The 16,697-nt window shown below is 49.3% G+C and overlaps 1 protein-coding gene across 27 annotated transcripts in view; it reads left to right on the forward strand.

Annotated features, from left to right (window-relative positions):
• RBFOX2 (RNA binding fox-1 homolog 2) overlaps positions 1-12,153 on the forward strand; it is a 273,798-nt gene extending 261,645 nt beyond the window's left edge. For 17 of the 27 annotated variants that reach the window (XR_012039287.1, XR_012039285.1, XR_012039288.1 and 14 more), the window contains 3 exons: positions 4,418-4,506; positions 4,877-4,949; positions 6,528-12,153. Coding sequence is in view for 23 of the 27 variants with exons in the window: in XM_072844143.1 (XP_072700244.1) it covers positions 4,418-4,506; positions 4,877-4,949; positions 6,528-6,582 (217 nt within the window). In the remaining 4 variants the exon portion in view is untranslated. Of the gene's footprint in view, positions 1-782; positions 815-4,417; positions 4,507-4,876; positions 4,950-6,527 lie in introns of all 27 variants that reach the window. The other 10 variants (XM_072844136.1, XM_072844137.1, XM_072844127.1 and 7 more) reach the window with 1 other exon arrangement.
• The last annotated feature ends 4,544 nt before the right edge of the window (positions 12,154-16,697 follow it).

The raw sequence follows: 16,697 nt of genomic DNA on the forward strand, positions 1-16,697 counted from the left end.
AAAGAAGGTGTCTTGACATCACATGCTCACCAAAGTCCTGTTTTAATATAAATCTAAAACAAAAATTTAATAAAATGAATGGCTAGGTTAAAATCAAGACAAGGGGACTGTCCATTGTGAGATCAAGCTAATAGATAATGCAGATAAAAGTCAGATATAGAAGAGGTGACATATAGAGCCTTTCCATTTTGTTCTGGTTAAAACAGAACTGTTTTAGAAAAGTCCTGTGGTCAGTGTGGCAACATTCAAAGTTAATTAAATGATAAAATCAGTTCAGAGTAGAGAACCCCTAGAAGGTGTTGGTGGATCCTGGAGAGCTGAGACTTGAACAACAAAAGGATCTTAAGGTAACTGCACTTTCCTGGGAAAGAGCTGGAAGTTGAAGGCAGGGATGTGTCCTGGATATGTGGAAAGATAGAACGCTTAAGCCCAGGCACTATGTTAGAAGAACGCTGGGTCAGAATGGATGGGTGCTGCCTGAGGGCTGGCACTCAAGCTCGTGCTGCGGGTCAGGACCGAACCATGATATCAAGGTTAGGAAAGTGTGTAGCAGAGTGATGGAGTGCTGGGCTGCCCCTGTTGAGAACGCTCTGGAGGCATTCACAGTGAATTACAAAGGAATCCTTTTAAAGGGGCACGTGTATCTTTGGATCAGGCTCAGCCATGCCAAATGTATCCAGCTATCAGGGTTCCAAAAAACAGTCCGTGTGTGCCCTCCTACATTAGGGTGTGCTGTGGCCATGCTAATCCCCATTTTTTGTTTTATTTCAAATCACACACAGATAGAATCTGCAAACTGCTTCAGATCCAACAGGTCTGATTGTGTGTAAATACATATGTCCTTTTTAATTTTTATTCTTAATGGTTGCTTCAGTTTTGCATCAGTGCATGGTTAAAAGCAATACACATCAGCTATTTCATGACTTCATATCTCCAAATGAATTATTTCTCCTCTTTTTTTTTTTTTTTTTGTTTGTTTGTTTGTGCAGTCAGCTGAAGACATGTTAACATCTCACTCTAAATCTCTCAGTGGAGTCTCTGTTCCCTTCTCTGATATAACAGATGGGTTACTGCTTGTTATAATTATTAACATTGTGGTGTGGGCCAGGGCGAGGGTGGGCGACCTTGACTATTTCTTTGGGTTGGGGAGGGCCAGTCGTTAGGGTCTGGAATGTTAACTCAAGTGGTGACTGACTGTTTCCGTAATAGCAGGTTGTTGTGGCTGCACGCTCTAGTAATTGAGGCTGTGTACTTCACCGAGCTTGTGGTAGAGCCTAGGGCCAACCGCTGTCCCAAGAGAATGCTGGGATAGATAGAGTTAGCCAATACGAGTCTGAACGTGGTGATTTTGCTGGTTGTTTAGCTCCAGATGTTGGCATGCTTAGTTTTTAATGTGATTAATAAATGTGGCGCCATACCCCCCCCACGCCTGAACCCTGTCTCTCCAACCCCCATCCCCACCCTTGTTCTTTTTGAAAAACTTAAGAAACAGTAATGAAAACCTTGGTGTTTCAAACTGCACTTTGTTCTCATGTTCTATAAAAGACCTCAGACTTGCTAGTAGAGGTGAAAGTTGAGAAAACAATTTCTCCACCTGGAAGCTTGATGCACTCCGAACTCAGTAGAAACAAATACATCTGAATTTTCTTGGTCTTACAGTTTCTGATATATTTTGTTTAAAGCAGTAGCAGAAATGCTTGTGATAAGACTACCTCTGAGAGAGGTAAATCCGTAAGATACAATTTAACTTTTCTAATTTGGGGGGTAGTCCCTGATGAATGAATGACCAAAGTAGTTTATGAGAATATTATCTGCCCATCCTAAAGATAGCCCCCCCACTTTATAGGGCCTCTCTGTAGCACCATTATAAGGTAATTAGGAGAGTAGTCATGATGAGGTATTTAACAGCTTTTAAAAAGAAAAGCACATTAATGTAGTTCTAAATGCTGATACTCTTCTCAAACCTTTAATAGGCAATGAAACATTTGTATCCCTGTCCTGTTTTCCTGAATTTAAATGCAAAGAACCTCATCAAATTCAAACTCCAAAGTCCAAGTTCACTTAAAATAGAAGGAAACTACTGCACATAATCTCCCTGTCTCCTGGTTTGGAAGGAAGCTGCTTCCTCACAATCTGATCTATTTTGAGTTGCTTTGGTTAACAGTAACATCACCCCAAAATCATTAAGGTTCTGCAGGCTTCTTACAGGTTGAGGAAGATAAGGGGAAGTGGTTCTCAGTGACCTTATTCAGAACCTTTTTCTCCAGAATTAGTGCACTACTGCTCAGAGCTACCATTTGATAGAATCCCCGGTATCTCTGACTTTCCTGAGACTTTATAAAGTGAGGTCAGTGCTTTCAAGCCTCAGAATCCCTTAATGAGAATGTATACTCAGTCCAATGGCATAGAACTTCAGTTTTTAAATATTTTGCTCAAATAAGCATAAATTGGGCTTTAACTGCTTTTATTGCCTTGACTTTTTAAATTTTTAAAGATGATTTTGGTGTTTGAAGGAATGCTAAAGAGACAAACCACATACTGCTTGTTTACCACATCATACTTGTTTACAAAGAAGTTTTACTGAAGACAGCCCTGCTGTAGACTTAACACCAACAAACTTCAGTTCTAAACTTCATGGAATCACCTGTAGTTATAATGAAAAAATGAGCCTTTAAAGGTTCATTTAAAGCTTGATTTCAACTATAAAGATGAGCTTGGTGTTCTAACAAATGCTTTTCCTGCTTTATGTCCTCTTTAGAAGTTTAAAAAAAAAAAGGAATAATGTAAAGAGACCCTTTAGTTTATATAACGTATATATGTAGATGCAGAGTTACAGACGCAGATACAGCAGCATTGGCCTGCCCGATTTCATAAACCCGGATAGGTGTCACAGGAAACATGTGGATCACACACAGTCCTGAGCGTGCTTCCTGCTATGTTTCTAGCCATGTCATTGTCAGTGTCTGGTAATATTAATTAGAATCTTCTAATTTATACGGATATCTGTGGAAGAATTTGTAATTGAGAAAGAAATGTTTACTTTTCTGAGTGATCTACTCAAACAAAGAGGAATAATGCATGACGACTGAAATTCCATCAGTGATACTGTCAGTGTCAGTCCGAATATGCTTCGGATGGCTTCAAGCAGTATACACTTCATCATTCCTCCATAACACAGTGTGCGCTGCTTGAAGAAAGCACAAATGAAATGGCGCCTAAGTGGACCAGCTGAACATAGTTCTGTCTGATAGAAGATAGTAATAAAAATTCACACCTGATTTAGGTTTAGGTGAAATAGATGAATTCTAGAAGGGTAAAGAAGAAGAAAACATAGGGCTTGCCACTTTTTAAAATGGCCTGTCTCATGTGGCACTTAATTGTGATTATCTTTGAAATACTGGGAGTACATATGGTTGACCCTGACAGTGAAAAACTTTGGGGTATTTGGTTCCCCTAAACTGAGGGGAAGAAACAGGATGTGGGAATATGAAACCCTCCAGGACTGAGAGGATATTGAACCCATTGACAGAAGAGCTCCAAAGCCTGCTGTGAGACTGGAGTGTAAGAATCTCCGAATCTTCCAGGAGAGGAGAGTAAATGCAGTTAAATGCCCGGGGTGTGGAGGGAGGGCTTCCTCATCTAGGTGAATCCCACTGCAGAGGCCTCAGCTGTTGGTGATGTGATTTGCAGGAGTCTGAAGTGTAGATCAGAGCTGGTCGACTTTTTCGGTGAAGGGCCAGGCATTCAATACTTTCAGCATTGGAGGCCAGTCTCTTCACACCTGCTTTCAAAAAGCAGGGCCAAGCTGCATGGGCCCACACACTGAAGTTTGCAAACCCCTGATCTCTGCTGGGTTTTCCTTCTCACAGTTGCCCAGTTATCTTAGCCTCTTGGCAAATGTCCTAGTCCTCATGGAGCACACGGCACTATAGAGGACCTTTCCATTGTATACAGTCCATAGTCTCAGCAATGAACCCATCTGAGACTCTGATGTTAACACATACACATTTAGCATGTTCTAGTTCTGTAATTTACTTTCCCCAGCAGTCAGGTAAAGTTCTCCCAACTCCCTGCAAATATTTGTCCTATCAAAAGTCCCAGCAAAGACTGTGAAGTAAGACATCTGAAATCATACCTTCATTTCTTCAATCTGAGAACAGGTCCTGCCAGGAGAGTTTACTTGTGTTACTTTCCCAAATTGGAAAGCACATCCCGGCATTGGGTGGAGCTTAATTCTGTGCCAGAGGAATGATAACATGTAGACTGATGCAGTTTGAAACATTCTCCTCCCACGTGTGTCTGTGTTTGTGTCTGTCCCTGTGTCCTTGTGCGCGTATGTCTGTGTGTGGGTGGGTGTGTGTTTGTCTGGCCATGGGGGGAGAGGTATCTGTAAAGTCAGTTCTCTTCTCTCCTGTAGGGCGGATACGCAGCCTACAGATACGCACAGCCCGCTACTGCAACCGCGGCCACAGCCGCCGCCGCTGCCGCTGCCGCCTACAGCGACGGGTAGGTGCAGCTCACGGGAAGAGGGGCTGGGGGGCGCCCACTTCCCTCCTGCCGCCACTGCCTGGATGCCACCTGGCACCGGGGACACCTGTGGTCCAGAAGCTGCTCCACCCCCTCCTGCTTATTCCCCTCGACTCCTTTCTTTGCTTGGACCCCACTCTCCCTCTCCCTCATCCCTCGACTCCTTTCTTTCCCATTTTATGGAACTACTTCAGAATTTTTCAGAGTAACTGCACTTGGGAGTAGAAACAAAGTTCCCTAATAACTTTCCAAGACCAGGTTACTCACATGTCTTTAGCACAGCAAACTCGCTCATTCTTCCAGAGCACAGCCTTTGCTTGATCTCCCTGATTGTATTTCTTCTTTCCAGTTATGGCAGGGTGTACACAGCCGACCCCTACCATGCCCTTGCCCCTGCCGCTAGCTATGGAGTTGGCGCTGTGGTGAGTATTATGTGTACCTTTTTTATTTTTAACCACTTTACTCCTTTTAGCTTTTACCTACAGATTCCAAAAGATCTAGAGAGGTAATAAATTCAGGCCTTCTTCCATTGCCAGAGTACTGAAGCCACAGAGTCTAAAAAGTTCACATCACTCTCTTTATCTGTGTGTTATAGTGTGAGCCACTTGACCTGGTTAAAGACAAAAAGGAATGAGTAGTGACAGTCTGCCCTGAGTAAGGGCATCATTTGGGAGAGAAAGAAGGAAACAGGTTGACATTTTATACTGGCTCAGCTGTTGGATATATGCCTGTGGCTTGGTTTAATTGATAGGTGTTAGCAAAGATGTGGGGGCATGAGCCTCTCCAGCTTTCACAGTAAGCTTTTCAAAAAAATAGACATTAGTTTCAAATGTGGATACCAAAGGTTATCCCTGCCGTTCCTGAGCCCTCTGGCAGGTAGTACTAGGAATCACCAAATGAATACCTTACAAAGATATTTTTTATCCACAACATTTGTGGCGAAATATAGTATTTTCTTAGAAGTGTTGGAAAGGTCTATAGAGCTCATCTAGAATAACTCCCCACCTCTACCCCTACCTCCTTCTAATCAAACTCAAATCCTCACTGCAGTAGGCAGTATTTCTGTGTTGGCCTGGATGCCTCTTGGCTGCAGAGACAGACCATCACACAGAGACCTCCCCAGTGTTCTCAGCTGGGCTGCAGCCTGGGAATGTGGAAGGAGGTGTTTGACAGGGAGGCAGAGTGATATATGAAATTTAAGATTTAGAGGAATATGAGATAACCTGTCATTTCTTCCATTCAGTTTCTATGGATAGAAAGATTTGTGGGGGGAAGTAACAGGATCCTGAGGGGAAGTAGGTGTGGAGTTGAGGTAGAGACAGACAAGATAAAGACCGTGATGAAAGTTCCTGAGATTTTATGTGCTGATCCTGATAAAGGAATAAAGCCCAGTTATAACTCCACAGAGATAGATAGAAATACATTCGGGTATGATCCAGAAGCAGCATAGTTGGCATATTTTATAGACCAGAGAGGAGCTGGACTTGATGAGTGCAAGGTTGACTCTGGTTTAAATCCAGCACCATCTCAGACATGGTACGTGACAGCTAGTGATCAGAGGAGCCAGTTCTCCATGGACAGGTGATGTGTATGAAGGTGAAATCAGCTAGCTGCTTTAGGTCACGATTGTGATGATGTAATCAAAGTAAACAAAACCTGTTGCTTTTAAACGTCACACTATTTACAGACCTGGCTTTAAATTGTATTGAGTTTCCCTTCTGTGCTGATTCATGTAAATAATGAAACAAAGCATTGCCATCCTCTCTTCTTGAGCGTGTCCGGTCACTAGTAAGTGGGACTCTGGTTTGAGCATCTTAGAGGCAGAAGCTGGTTTCCTGACTCCACTGGTAGCATCTTACCAGTTGCTTTGCAGCTTCTAAAGAAGCTATTTTTCCAAATTCCTTTTCAGGACATTTTCCTTCATTTTCAGTGCTTCTCTCAAAAACAAAAACAAAAAAAAAAACAACTTTTAATTCTTTTTGTGTCTTTAATTACTGCAGGCGAGTTTATACCGAGGTGGCTACAGCCGATTTGCCCCCTACTGAAGTGACGTGAGACCCTGCAAATGGGACCGCCCCCCAGTTCATGAGGCCTGGCTATTGCAATATTTACTAGTAGAGGAACTCTATAGCAAGATGAAGAGGAAAAACAAACAAAAAAAAAAAACAAAAAAAAACAAAAAAAAAGAGAGAATACTTTTTTATACCTCACTATGTTCTTTGAATATGTATTTTTCCTTTACATTTCTGCCTTTAATTCTTTTGTTCCAAAGATTGTGCATTTTTTCTTTTTTTTTTCTTTTTTTTTAACTGTGGTAAAAAAAAAAAAAAATAATGCATTTCCATGTCTGTATGTCCGTGCTTAGCTTATTCTGTCAATCACGGAAGAGGCAGTTACTGAGGAAGGGGAGACCTTAGGAGCTGATGAATGCATGCGATCAGAAATCAGACAGAGCTACCAAAGTGTATCGGGTGCTGAGTGGCTGGGGATGAGCAGAAGTGGAGGAAATCTTTCTGCGACAGGATATTCTTCTGAGTTTCTGGTCTTTGGCAGGCAATTCTGATTGGCTGTGGCTGGAATCCACATGCTGATAGATGATAGGAATTTGTGCTTGCGAAGCAGGAGGATTAAAAAGACACTTTCCTCTCCTCTTCCCTCCTGTCTTCATTCTTTTTACAATCTTCTTACCTGCACAGCCTGAGACAGTTGGCATGGTTTTTGGAATTATAGTATTAATATTTCCAAACATGCTCTCAGACTGTGGATAATAAACACCTCATTAGGAAACAGATCTCAGAATGAACTCTGGAGTATGAAAAAGATCATTCTTTTCTTTCCTGAGATCTCAGCATTCCTCCTGGGCTTCCTCCCCTTTCTCTGAACCACAGCTTAGCTCATCTGTCCTTCTACGAACTCCCTGCTCCCAAGTCCTCAAGAGTCAGGAATTTAGGACCCAGGGACAGGAGAATAAATAGCAACCAGCTTTTCTGGCTTGAGGGTTAGAAGTACAAAGTGTTGGGAGCCAGTAAAGGAGTAAGGAAGAAAAAAAGGATGTTGGATGATGTCTGGCAGGGCTCTGATTGATATTCCTGTGATTTCTCTTGCATCAGGAGGTCAGTACAAGGTAAACATATCAAGAGTGTTGGCAAAAGGTAAAACACCCAATCCTGGGCGGCTGTCCCTGGAAGTTTGTGGTGATTGTAAGGGGGCACGTAAGGGCAGGCAGAGGCACTTTGTACTAAATAGCTCCAAAGCCATAGGAATTTCCATCTTCCGGAGCATTCTGTGAGCCACTTCTCTGTCCACGGTCTTGAGCTCTCCTGACTGCTCCGCCCGGCTTCTGGTTATCCTCCAAAGACACCCAACCAAGCACGTAACCACTTGGCATACATGAACACTACAGGACATAAAACCCAGAGCCCCTGAGGCTTCTCTCCGCCCATAGTGGAAGAAAGGTGTGACCTGGCAAGGATCTCCTATGTTGCCAGAAAGAGTCATGTGGTGGCCACAGGAGTGAGTCCCTGCTGTTGCTCCCCAGCTTTGCTTTTATACATCTTAAGGTAGGGGAGAAAGTGTTTCTCTTCTAGCTATTAGCTGTTAATGATAAAGGCAAGGGTCCTGCAGCATTTCCAAAATGAAGGCATTAGAAAACAGAAAAGCACGGTCCGTTTGGCTCCCTGGTCTATTCACATTGGTACTAGGGTGACTTCTCACCCGAGGGATAGCTGCTAAAGGGAGTAATTCAGAGACATGGAGCTTCCGGTTTGTTATGGGTTTGTTTTCCGTTTGTTTTGGGTTTTTTTTTGGGGGGGGGGGGGGTTGGTTGTTTTTTTTGTTTTTTGTTTTTTTTTACTCCTGCCTCCACACATGTTCTTGACTGATAACTGATTCATGTCCCTGAATTAAAATGACTGACATATGACAGCATCAAGCATTCTTTGTAAGCAGAGTGATCTATCCGGGAGGGACTGGCCTGTTGTGTAAAATACATATCTCCCCCCCCCCCCACCCCCGGGGAGCCCTCTCTCTCCTGATGATGGAGAGAGAGGCTGTCCCTGAAACGAGGGGAGACATCAAGGACATCAAGGAAGCTAGAGGCCTCGATGCAATCTTATTGATTCTGGGGAGGAATGCATGGAATAGGGGACACCAAAATACCCAGGGCCATTGGCCTTTGTTAAGGGTTTGCCTCCCCAAGCCAAAGTTTGGTTCGTTGCTGTTAAGACAATTTTTGTTGTATGTATATAAATATTTTAGTTAGAGGAAGGGGTATGGGATCTGGGGCTTTCACAGTTCTAGGGAATGGGGGCAGGGAGGATTTTTTTCCTTTTCTTTCTTTTTGTTTCGAGAGAGAGCTTTTATTCACTAAAGAAATGGAGAAATTTCATGTCATGTTCAAATAGGGGCCATTCACAGAAATGGCAAGGCACTGCTCAATGGAGACAAGGCCAAATTTTAAATGGTTGTGTCTGTAGCAGGGGAGGAGGTTAGGAGAATGAGTAATTTCCTCTTCTTTTTTCCAAGAAAAAGACAAGGATGGTGGGAAAGGTAGAGAAGGCAGCTCCCACTGCCCTTGTAAAAGAGGCAGAAGCTTGAGCTTGGGCTACCTCTACTGCATTTCAGTTCAGCTGGTTCTGGCTGAGGACTCCATAGGCAAGCTCTTTGCATTCTGCTGCATGTCCAGGGATGGTTGTAATATGGCTTCCTCCAGCTCCCTTTTCTCAGGAAGGCTAAGTAGACTTCTGCTTTTGCTCAAGGGCCTCTGCTCTTCGGCGTCAGCACTGAGAATTGGAGCTCTCGTGAGCATCTAGATGAGATCGTGTCAGCCTTCCCATCACCTTTGAACTTTCAGACTCTGTACAGCCAGCTTCATCAGAGGCAGGTTCCTCAAAGCACCGGTGCTTGTCTGCTCTTGGCTCTGGTTCCCATTGGACTAAGAAACAGAGTCGGAAGAGAGTTTGGCCTCTGTGGGTTCGTTAGAGGATGCTGGTTGATGATTCCAAAAAATCACTGATCTGAATCACAGCACGTGAATGATATTGACAGCTTTACTGTAGCTCATGACATGGGCTTCTGTACTTAGCGTCTTACTCCTAGAAGCCAGGCTCCTTTAAGGAGACCACTAGTGAGAACCTTTATCTCCTATCCTTCTCTCAGCCCCGAGAGCTGCCCTTAGGTCTGGTCTGGAATCCCATGCGTTCCATGTTTCAGCTCCCAAGAACCCGGGTCAGCCGTGGTGACTCACCGGCTTTAAGGCTCTCAGGTTTTACCCAGCTTCCCATCACCACCGTCCTCTGACAACCACAGGTGGGATTGAGCCAATATTATTTTTGTCCTCAAAAAAGAAGGGGACTGGGGCTCATCTCTGTTTAAGGGGAGCTAGTGCAGATTATTCAGTAGAAACCAGTGGTAGCAGCTTTTCCTCAAAAGTCTAATTGCTCAGGGGCTGAAGTGCTCTGTAGGTTACCGTTCCTAGTGATATAGCAGAGAAGTAGGTGAGCACCACCCTCATCACCAGTCACTTAGCTTCCCAATGGGGGAGAGGTGGCAACTCGGGATTGAAGCCACCCCGAGGCTCTGCCAGAAGGGCTTCATAACTGCCCCCTCTTCCCTCAGACGGGAGAACAGGGCCGAGCCGGGGCCCCTCTGGAAGGCACACCGGCCAGGAGCGGGGAGGGAAACTGCTTGTGCCCTCTCCCTCACTAACTCCAGCCTCCTGCTGCTTGCAACCTCTAGCACAGTAACATTTGCAGAATTGCAGATTTTTTTTTCCCCAGATGATAGGAAGAAAGGGACTTTGGGGGGTGGGGAAGGGGTAGTGGTGTTTTAAAAAGCATAAGTTACCTGTTTGCACTGTTTTAAGATAGGAAAAAAGAATAGTGGGCAAGGTGAACATCAGACGTAAATTTGTGTATTTTTATTTTGTCATGCTCTTGAAAGTGTCTGACCATTTGTAGTATACACCAGTGAGACTTGATTCTGTTACATAGAACACTTTTTTTTTTTTTTTTTTTGGTAATGTTACTGTCCAAAAGCCTCTTTCCTCCCTTTCCCTTCTCCTGTGTACTTGCTTCATACTTGCTTTATTGATCAACCAGGCAATAGCCATCCAAGAGCTAGAGCGTGAAGCAGAGCCCTTTCCAAGTAGGCTCCGGGTGTCCTAAGCCAGCACGTGCCCTCTGGTTTAGCGAGTGCAGTGGAGTCCCTGGCACCTGTCTTTAAAATAAGGCTTACAGACCAGACTACGGCAAGTTCTCCAATTCCTGAATCAGACGCACTAGGAACGAGGAGCCGAGGGTGGAGGGGATTCCTCAAGTTAATCCAAGTTGGCTGTAGTAGCTGTTCTCATCCATGTTACCGGAACTGTAGCCAGTTACAGTTTACTCAGGAAAACGGTAGATCAATTCAGCCATGGTAGTGCTGGTTGGCAGGGATTGGTAACCGAGAGAACTGCTCATCAGCCAAAACTCAAACCTTGCCTTTAAGGAGACTGCCAGCGGGGGGCTCGGTCTGCTCCGGCTGGCTGGCAGTCACACATGTGCCAGTGTGGCAGAGGCTCAGTCACACTGGCAAGCAAAAAGGGATCATCAATTCTCTTTCCTCTCCCCCAACCCGCACCCCCACCCCAGTTACCAACGCCAGATTCCCAGGGGGTACTTGTGTTTTCTGAATTTTTAAAAAATGACTTTTGGTTTGGTTTTTCTGGGGACTGATAAAGTGCTTTAAGCAATGTCTATACCCCCATCGAGACTTCCCCAGCTTAGCCATTTTCTTGTATTTTTCTGTTCACAGTATTTTTGTGTGTGTGTGTGTGCTTGTTTTGGCAGCTCATTTTGGCTGTATTATATATCGAGTGATGAATTGATCCTCTTTTTTCCCTAAGGGATATGAATTTTTTTTTCCTTGTGTTTTAATTCTGCTTGTGAATAGCTGGAGCAAACCTGGGGCCGACACACGTAAGCTAGGGCTGCAGAGTGCTGACAGGGCCAGTAGTGTTGACTTGTCCCTGACAGGCTGACCTACCTGCGTCTCTGAGCTTTTCAGTCCAAATCTTTGCAAGGCTAAAAATGCCACAAAACCTCTCCTCCCCACTCCCCATGGCAGGGACTGGACCCTCCCAACATGGAACATGCAGCTTCTCCTGCCCCCCCTCCCATTGCCATGGCAAAACAGGTACCTTTTGGGGCATGGGGGCATCACATGGGATGCTTGTATAATTGACCACCTCGCCTTCTCTCCCCAACCCCACCCCCAGAGTCACTTCCTAGGACACCCGAGCTGCTTGCCCAGGGTCCTGTTTCCCTGCGATCTCCAGAGAAGCACCCCAGGGCTTTGTGACAGTCTCTAACTCCCTCCCCCTCTCGTTAAGAATCATATTGTATAGTAGCTTTCAGACCATACAGTATTCATTGGGTTACTCCTATTATTATCAAGTAGCTGGAATTGTGAAGGTCGGAGTAGTTAGATCTTTAGCTTTTATTCCTTATTTTTTTGTATTACTATCCATGTGTATAAATTATTGATCATGTTGCTGGCTTTTATAAACTCTAAGCGAAGGAGGAGCACTGCCTCTGCCTTTGCAAATGGTAATGAAGCACTGTTTTTAAATAAAAGAGAGAAACACCATTCTTTGGCCTGTGTGTGTTTATCCGGGATCCATGTCACCTCCTCCTGAGGCTCTTGGATTTGACTTCTAGTCGGAGGGCACTCGGTCGCGCTGAGCTCGGTCCCCCAAGGGCTGGCGGGGGAGTGCCTCTGCGGATCCCTGCCAGTGCCCACCCAGCCCTTCGCCTGGCTCTTGGGTCACCTAGCTTCCCATTTCACGGGGGAGCTGGGCCCACCCCTGCGCAGGGGCCCCCTGAAAGAATGCCTTGCTGCTGAATCTAGACACCACCCGGGTTCATGCCCCTTCTTCCCCCTCCTGCTCCGCTCAGGAGACCTTCCCCTCGTGAGCTGCCCCGCCCCTGTGCCCGCACCCAGCCCTCGGGGTCCCAGCCCCGTCGCCCTCCTGCAGGTCACGCCTCACTCCCGGCTGGTGGGCCCCTTCGGTGTTCGCACCTCTAACGCATTTTCAAAACAACTCCGCGAGATCCCAGGCCCCTTCCCTCATGACAAACTTCTGGAAGGAGTTTCTGCCCACCCGCTCCTTACCAGTTACCGGCCCTCACCCTGCTGTGCTCAGGCTTCTCCCTCTGTGACCCTGAAGTGGCCCCTTCTGGTGACAGCAGGTGGAGGGCTGCCTCCCTGGGGAGCCCCCCCAACCCCCGTCACCGTCAGCGTCCACAGCGCGCAGAGCTCGGGCTCGCACACCCCTCCCCCTCCCCCGGGTCAGACCTGTCCTGTTGGCCGCCGTGGGGCCCGTGAGCACATGTGGGCACCCGCGCCGCAGATGTGTGGTAAGTCCCCTTCTCGGTGTTTCCCATGAGGTGAGACAGTTTCCACCCTGCCCGCCTGTGTTGCCCCCAGGGGGACGGCCAGGTTCGCAGAGGCCGAGAGCACCCCTGCCTGCTAACCAGCGCCCCGGGGCCCAGTCCTGCCGGCCCTGCTGCAGCCTCCGACTGCGGGGGACCGTGAGAGACGGTGTGGGACCGCGAGGGACTGTGTGGGACCCTGTGGGACCGTGTGGGACCGCGAGGGACCGTGTGGGACTATGAAGGACTCTGTGGGACTGTGAAGGATCGCGTGGGACCCTGTGGGACCGCGAGGGACTGTGTGGGACCTGTGGGACCGTGTGGGACCGCGAGGGACCGTGAGGGACTATGAGGGACCGTGTGGGACCACGAGGGACCGTGAAGGATCGCGTGGGACCGTGTGGGACTATGAGGGACTGTGTGGGACCACGAGGGACTGTGAAGAATCACGTGGGACCGTGTGGGACCACGAGGGACCCTGTGGGACTGTGTGGGACTATGAGGGACTCTGTGGGACTGTGAAGGATTGCGTGGGACCGTGTGGGACCGCGAGGGACTGTGTGGGACCTGTGGGACCGCGAGGGACCGTGAGGGACTATGAGGGACCGTGTGGGACCACGAGGGACTGTGAAGAATCACGTGGGACCGTGTGGGATCACGAGGGACCCTGTGGGACTGTGTGGGACCGCGAGGGACTGTGTGGGACTATGAAGGACTCTGTGGGACTGTGAAGGATTGCGTGGGACCGTGTGGGACCGTGTGGGACTATGAGGGACCGTGTGGGACCACGAGGGACCGTGAAGAATTGCGTGGGACCGTGTGGGATCGCGAGGGACCCTGTGGGACTGTGTGGGACCGTGAGAGACTATGTGGGACCGTGTGGGACTATGAGGGACTCTGTGGGACTGTGAAGGATCGCGTGGGACCGTGTGGGACCGCGAGGGACTGTGTGGGACCTGTGGGACCGCGAGAGATCGTGTGGGATCGCAAGGGACCGTGTGGGACTATGAGGGACCGTGTGGGACCACGAGGGACCATGAAGAATCGCGAGGGACCCTGTGGGACCGTGTGGGACCGCGTGGGACCGCGTGGGACCGCGTGGGATGCGACGTCGCTCCGGGACAACGAATGAGCTGACAAGTGGGGGACCCTCTGCAGCTCCCGTCCAGGCCCCTGTCGCCTCCCACCGCTCGCAGGGCCTTGGGGACGCCGATGCTCATGCTGCGCCCCCCCCACCCCGTCCCACCGGCTCGAAAGCCCTTCATCCGCCGCTGGGTCGGGCTCCCCCCGCCGGGCAAGCGGAGGCGGCCCAGCCCCGCCCAGCCCGACCCCAGGTCGTCCCTCCGTAAGCCGGGGGCTGCGGGCAGGGGCCGCCTCGCTTGGGCCCTCGGTCACCAGGAGCGAGCCTGACGCAGGACCCCGCAGCCCGGGGGGGACGGTCCGGCTCCGCGCTCTGCCCTCCGAGCACCTGCGAGCCCGCGCCTGGCGCCCCGGCTGCCCGGCCCCCCGCCCCGCCGCGCGGAGTCTGCCCTGAGCGCGGCTCACCTCGCCCGTTGCACCTCGGCCGAGGCTGAACGCAAGCCCCGAGGACAGAATGAGCGCGGAGCCCTCGGCGGGAGCTGCCCCTTCGGCGGCGCGTGCCGTCCCGGGCCCCCCACTGTCGGCTGCCCTTGCCAGCGGCTCCCTGTCCTCACCCAGCGTCACCGCATCCCCGGCCTCTTCCCGCCCTCTCCCCGGCGGCCGCCCACCTCGGGCTGCGGGCCGCACTGGCCGGCCTGGCCCGGGCCTCCAAACCCTTGAGAAACCCCCGAATCCCAGAGCCTGAAACCCAGAGTCCTTCACAGGGCACCCAAGCCCCCTCCACCACCACCACCGCCCCCCCCCCCGCAGCACCTGCCCCCACCCCGCAAGCTGGGCCTCCCTTCCCCCTCCTGCTGCCTCTGCTCCGCACCCCCCTCCTTTTTTTTGTTTAAGATTTTATTCATTTATTCATGAGAGACACACAGAGAGAGGCAGACACAGGCAGAGGGAGAAGCAGGCTCCCTGGGGAGCCCAATGTGGGACTCGATCCCAGACCCCCGGATCACGTGGCGAGGGACCGTGTGGGTCCCTCAGGCAGGCGCTGGCCGCTCAGCCACCCAGGCGTGCCCACGCCCTGCTCCAGAACTTTCAAAGCTCAGCTCAAAGGTCACCTCTTGACCTCTTTGCTGCGGGGAACCCACCCAGTCCTCGACGCCTCAGGCAGAGCACTTGCCTCCTGGCCTCTGCTGTCCAGGCGAGTCCTGCTCACCCGGAACTAGACGGCAGCATCCCAAAGACAGCCAGCTGGCCATCAGCACACAGTGTGCTCTTTACACATTTCATTTTGTTGGCTTGACCCTCCCCTCACATCATTCTTTCTGCTCCACAGACTTTAACTATGAAGCTTTTCTTTCATCTAAGCTCCAGCCTAGGTCTGCAGCGACCCTTAGTCACGCGTATTTTGGTGCCATTTGGAAACAGGAACTGGAGAGGCTGGATTTTCTGTTGGGAAATTGTACACATGTCTTTTCTCCCACCAGACCAAGCATCCAGGAGGCAGAGAACCAGATTCCTCATGTCTGGTTTCCTATCACCATGCTGGGCACTTGTTCCCATCCTATGAACTATGCGGAAGGTGCCACAGAAAGACAGTCTGGCACACGCAGCCAGGGACGTGACAGGGATAGGCACAGGATCAAACTGATTCCCCAAAGATTTTATGTGTAACACAAGGTGAGTTTAAGACAAGGGTCAGAGAGCTGGCTCCCAGCCTCAGGCTCCCATTTCTGTGCCCCCACCTCAAGCGGCCTGGACTATACCCTCAGCCTCCATGCACCCAAGCTACCAATGGCTGTTGTGGCACCAACGTCATGTCTTGGTTTGAAGAGAAGATGCGTGTGCAGGGAGGACCACCGGGCTTCCGTTTCTGGCTATAGCCAGCTGTGTGCTCTTGGCCTGTCACCCCACAGTGTCTCCATGTATAGAATGTTCAAATAGACCAGGTATTTTGTGGAGTCCCTCCCCAGGCTGAAGCACTGATTCCTTGTGTTGATAACAGAACTTCTCTGTCCAGGTGGAAACCAGGCCTAGACAAATGCCCAGTCACAGGACAGAGGACAGCCTGGTCACGCATTCACATGAGCACATCTTCCCCTTGGAGCAATGTTCCTTCTCAGTCCATAATTGGCCTTTGCGCCTGCTGAACCCCATAAAGAAGCCACAGGACAGTCGTACCAACGTTTTGTCCAAGTGATATCAAAACCCAGCACCACCCAAGGGCTTGTCCAGAAAATGGTGCATCAGTTTTTGGAAACTACTTGATCCAGTCCTAAGCTGTGGCCTGGAAGTTCCCAACCAGAACTGCACACCGGAGCCCCCGTTCACACACCCAGGCTGCATGCTGGGAGCTTCTGATGCAGCGGGCCTGGGTGAGGCTTGGGCCTCTGGGTTTGGTGAGGAGGAAGGCAGTGCTGGCCTGCACCCTGGCTGGAAACCTCCACACTAAATGATTTGGGATCCTACCATGTCCTCAAAGCCTGGAGACATCTAGAGGTCTTGTGAGAGACAGCCAACCAGAAAGCTCGCTTGGGAAGGCTGGTATTAATGTCTCGGTGCGGCCTGACCAACGGTCACACACTCCCCACGCTTGTGTGGGTTGGGAGAGGGGGCAGGCAGGAACCCTGTACTTCCACTCCATTTTGCTCTAAAACCCGTCTAAAAAATAATGTCAATAAATTT

This window comes from Canis lupus, chromosome 11, assembly GCF_048164855.1.
Source record: "Canis lupus baileyi chromosome 11, mCanLup2.hap1, whole genome shotgun sequence".
In the NCBI taxonomy this organism is placed as follows: domain Eukaryota; kingdom Metazoa; phylum Chordata; class Mammalia; order Carnivora; family Canidae; genus Canis; species Canis lupus.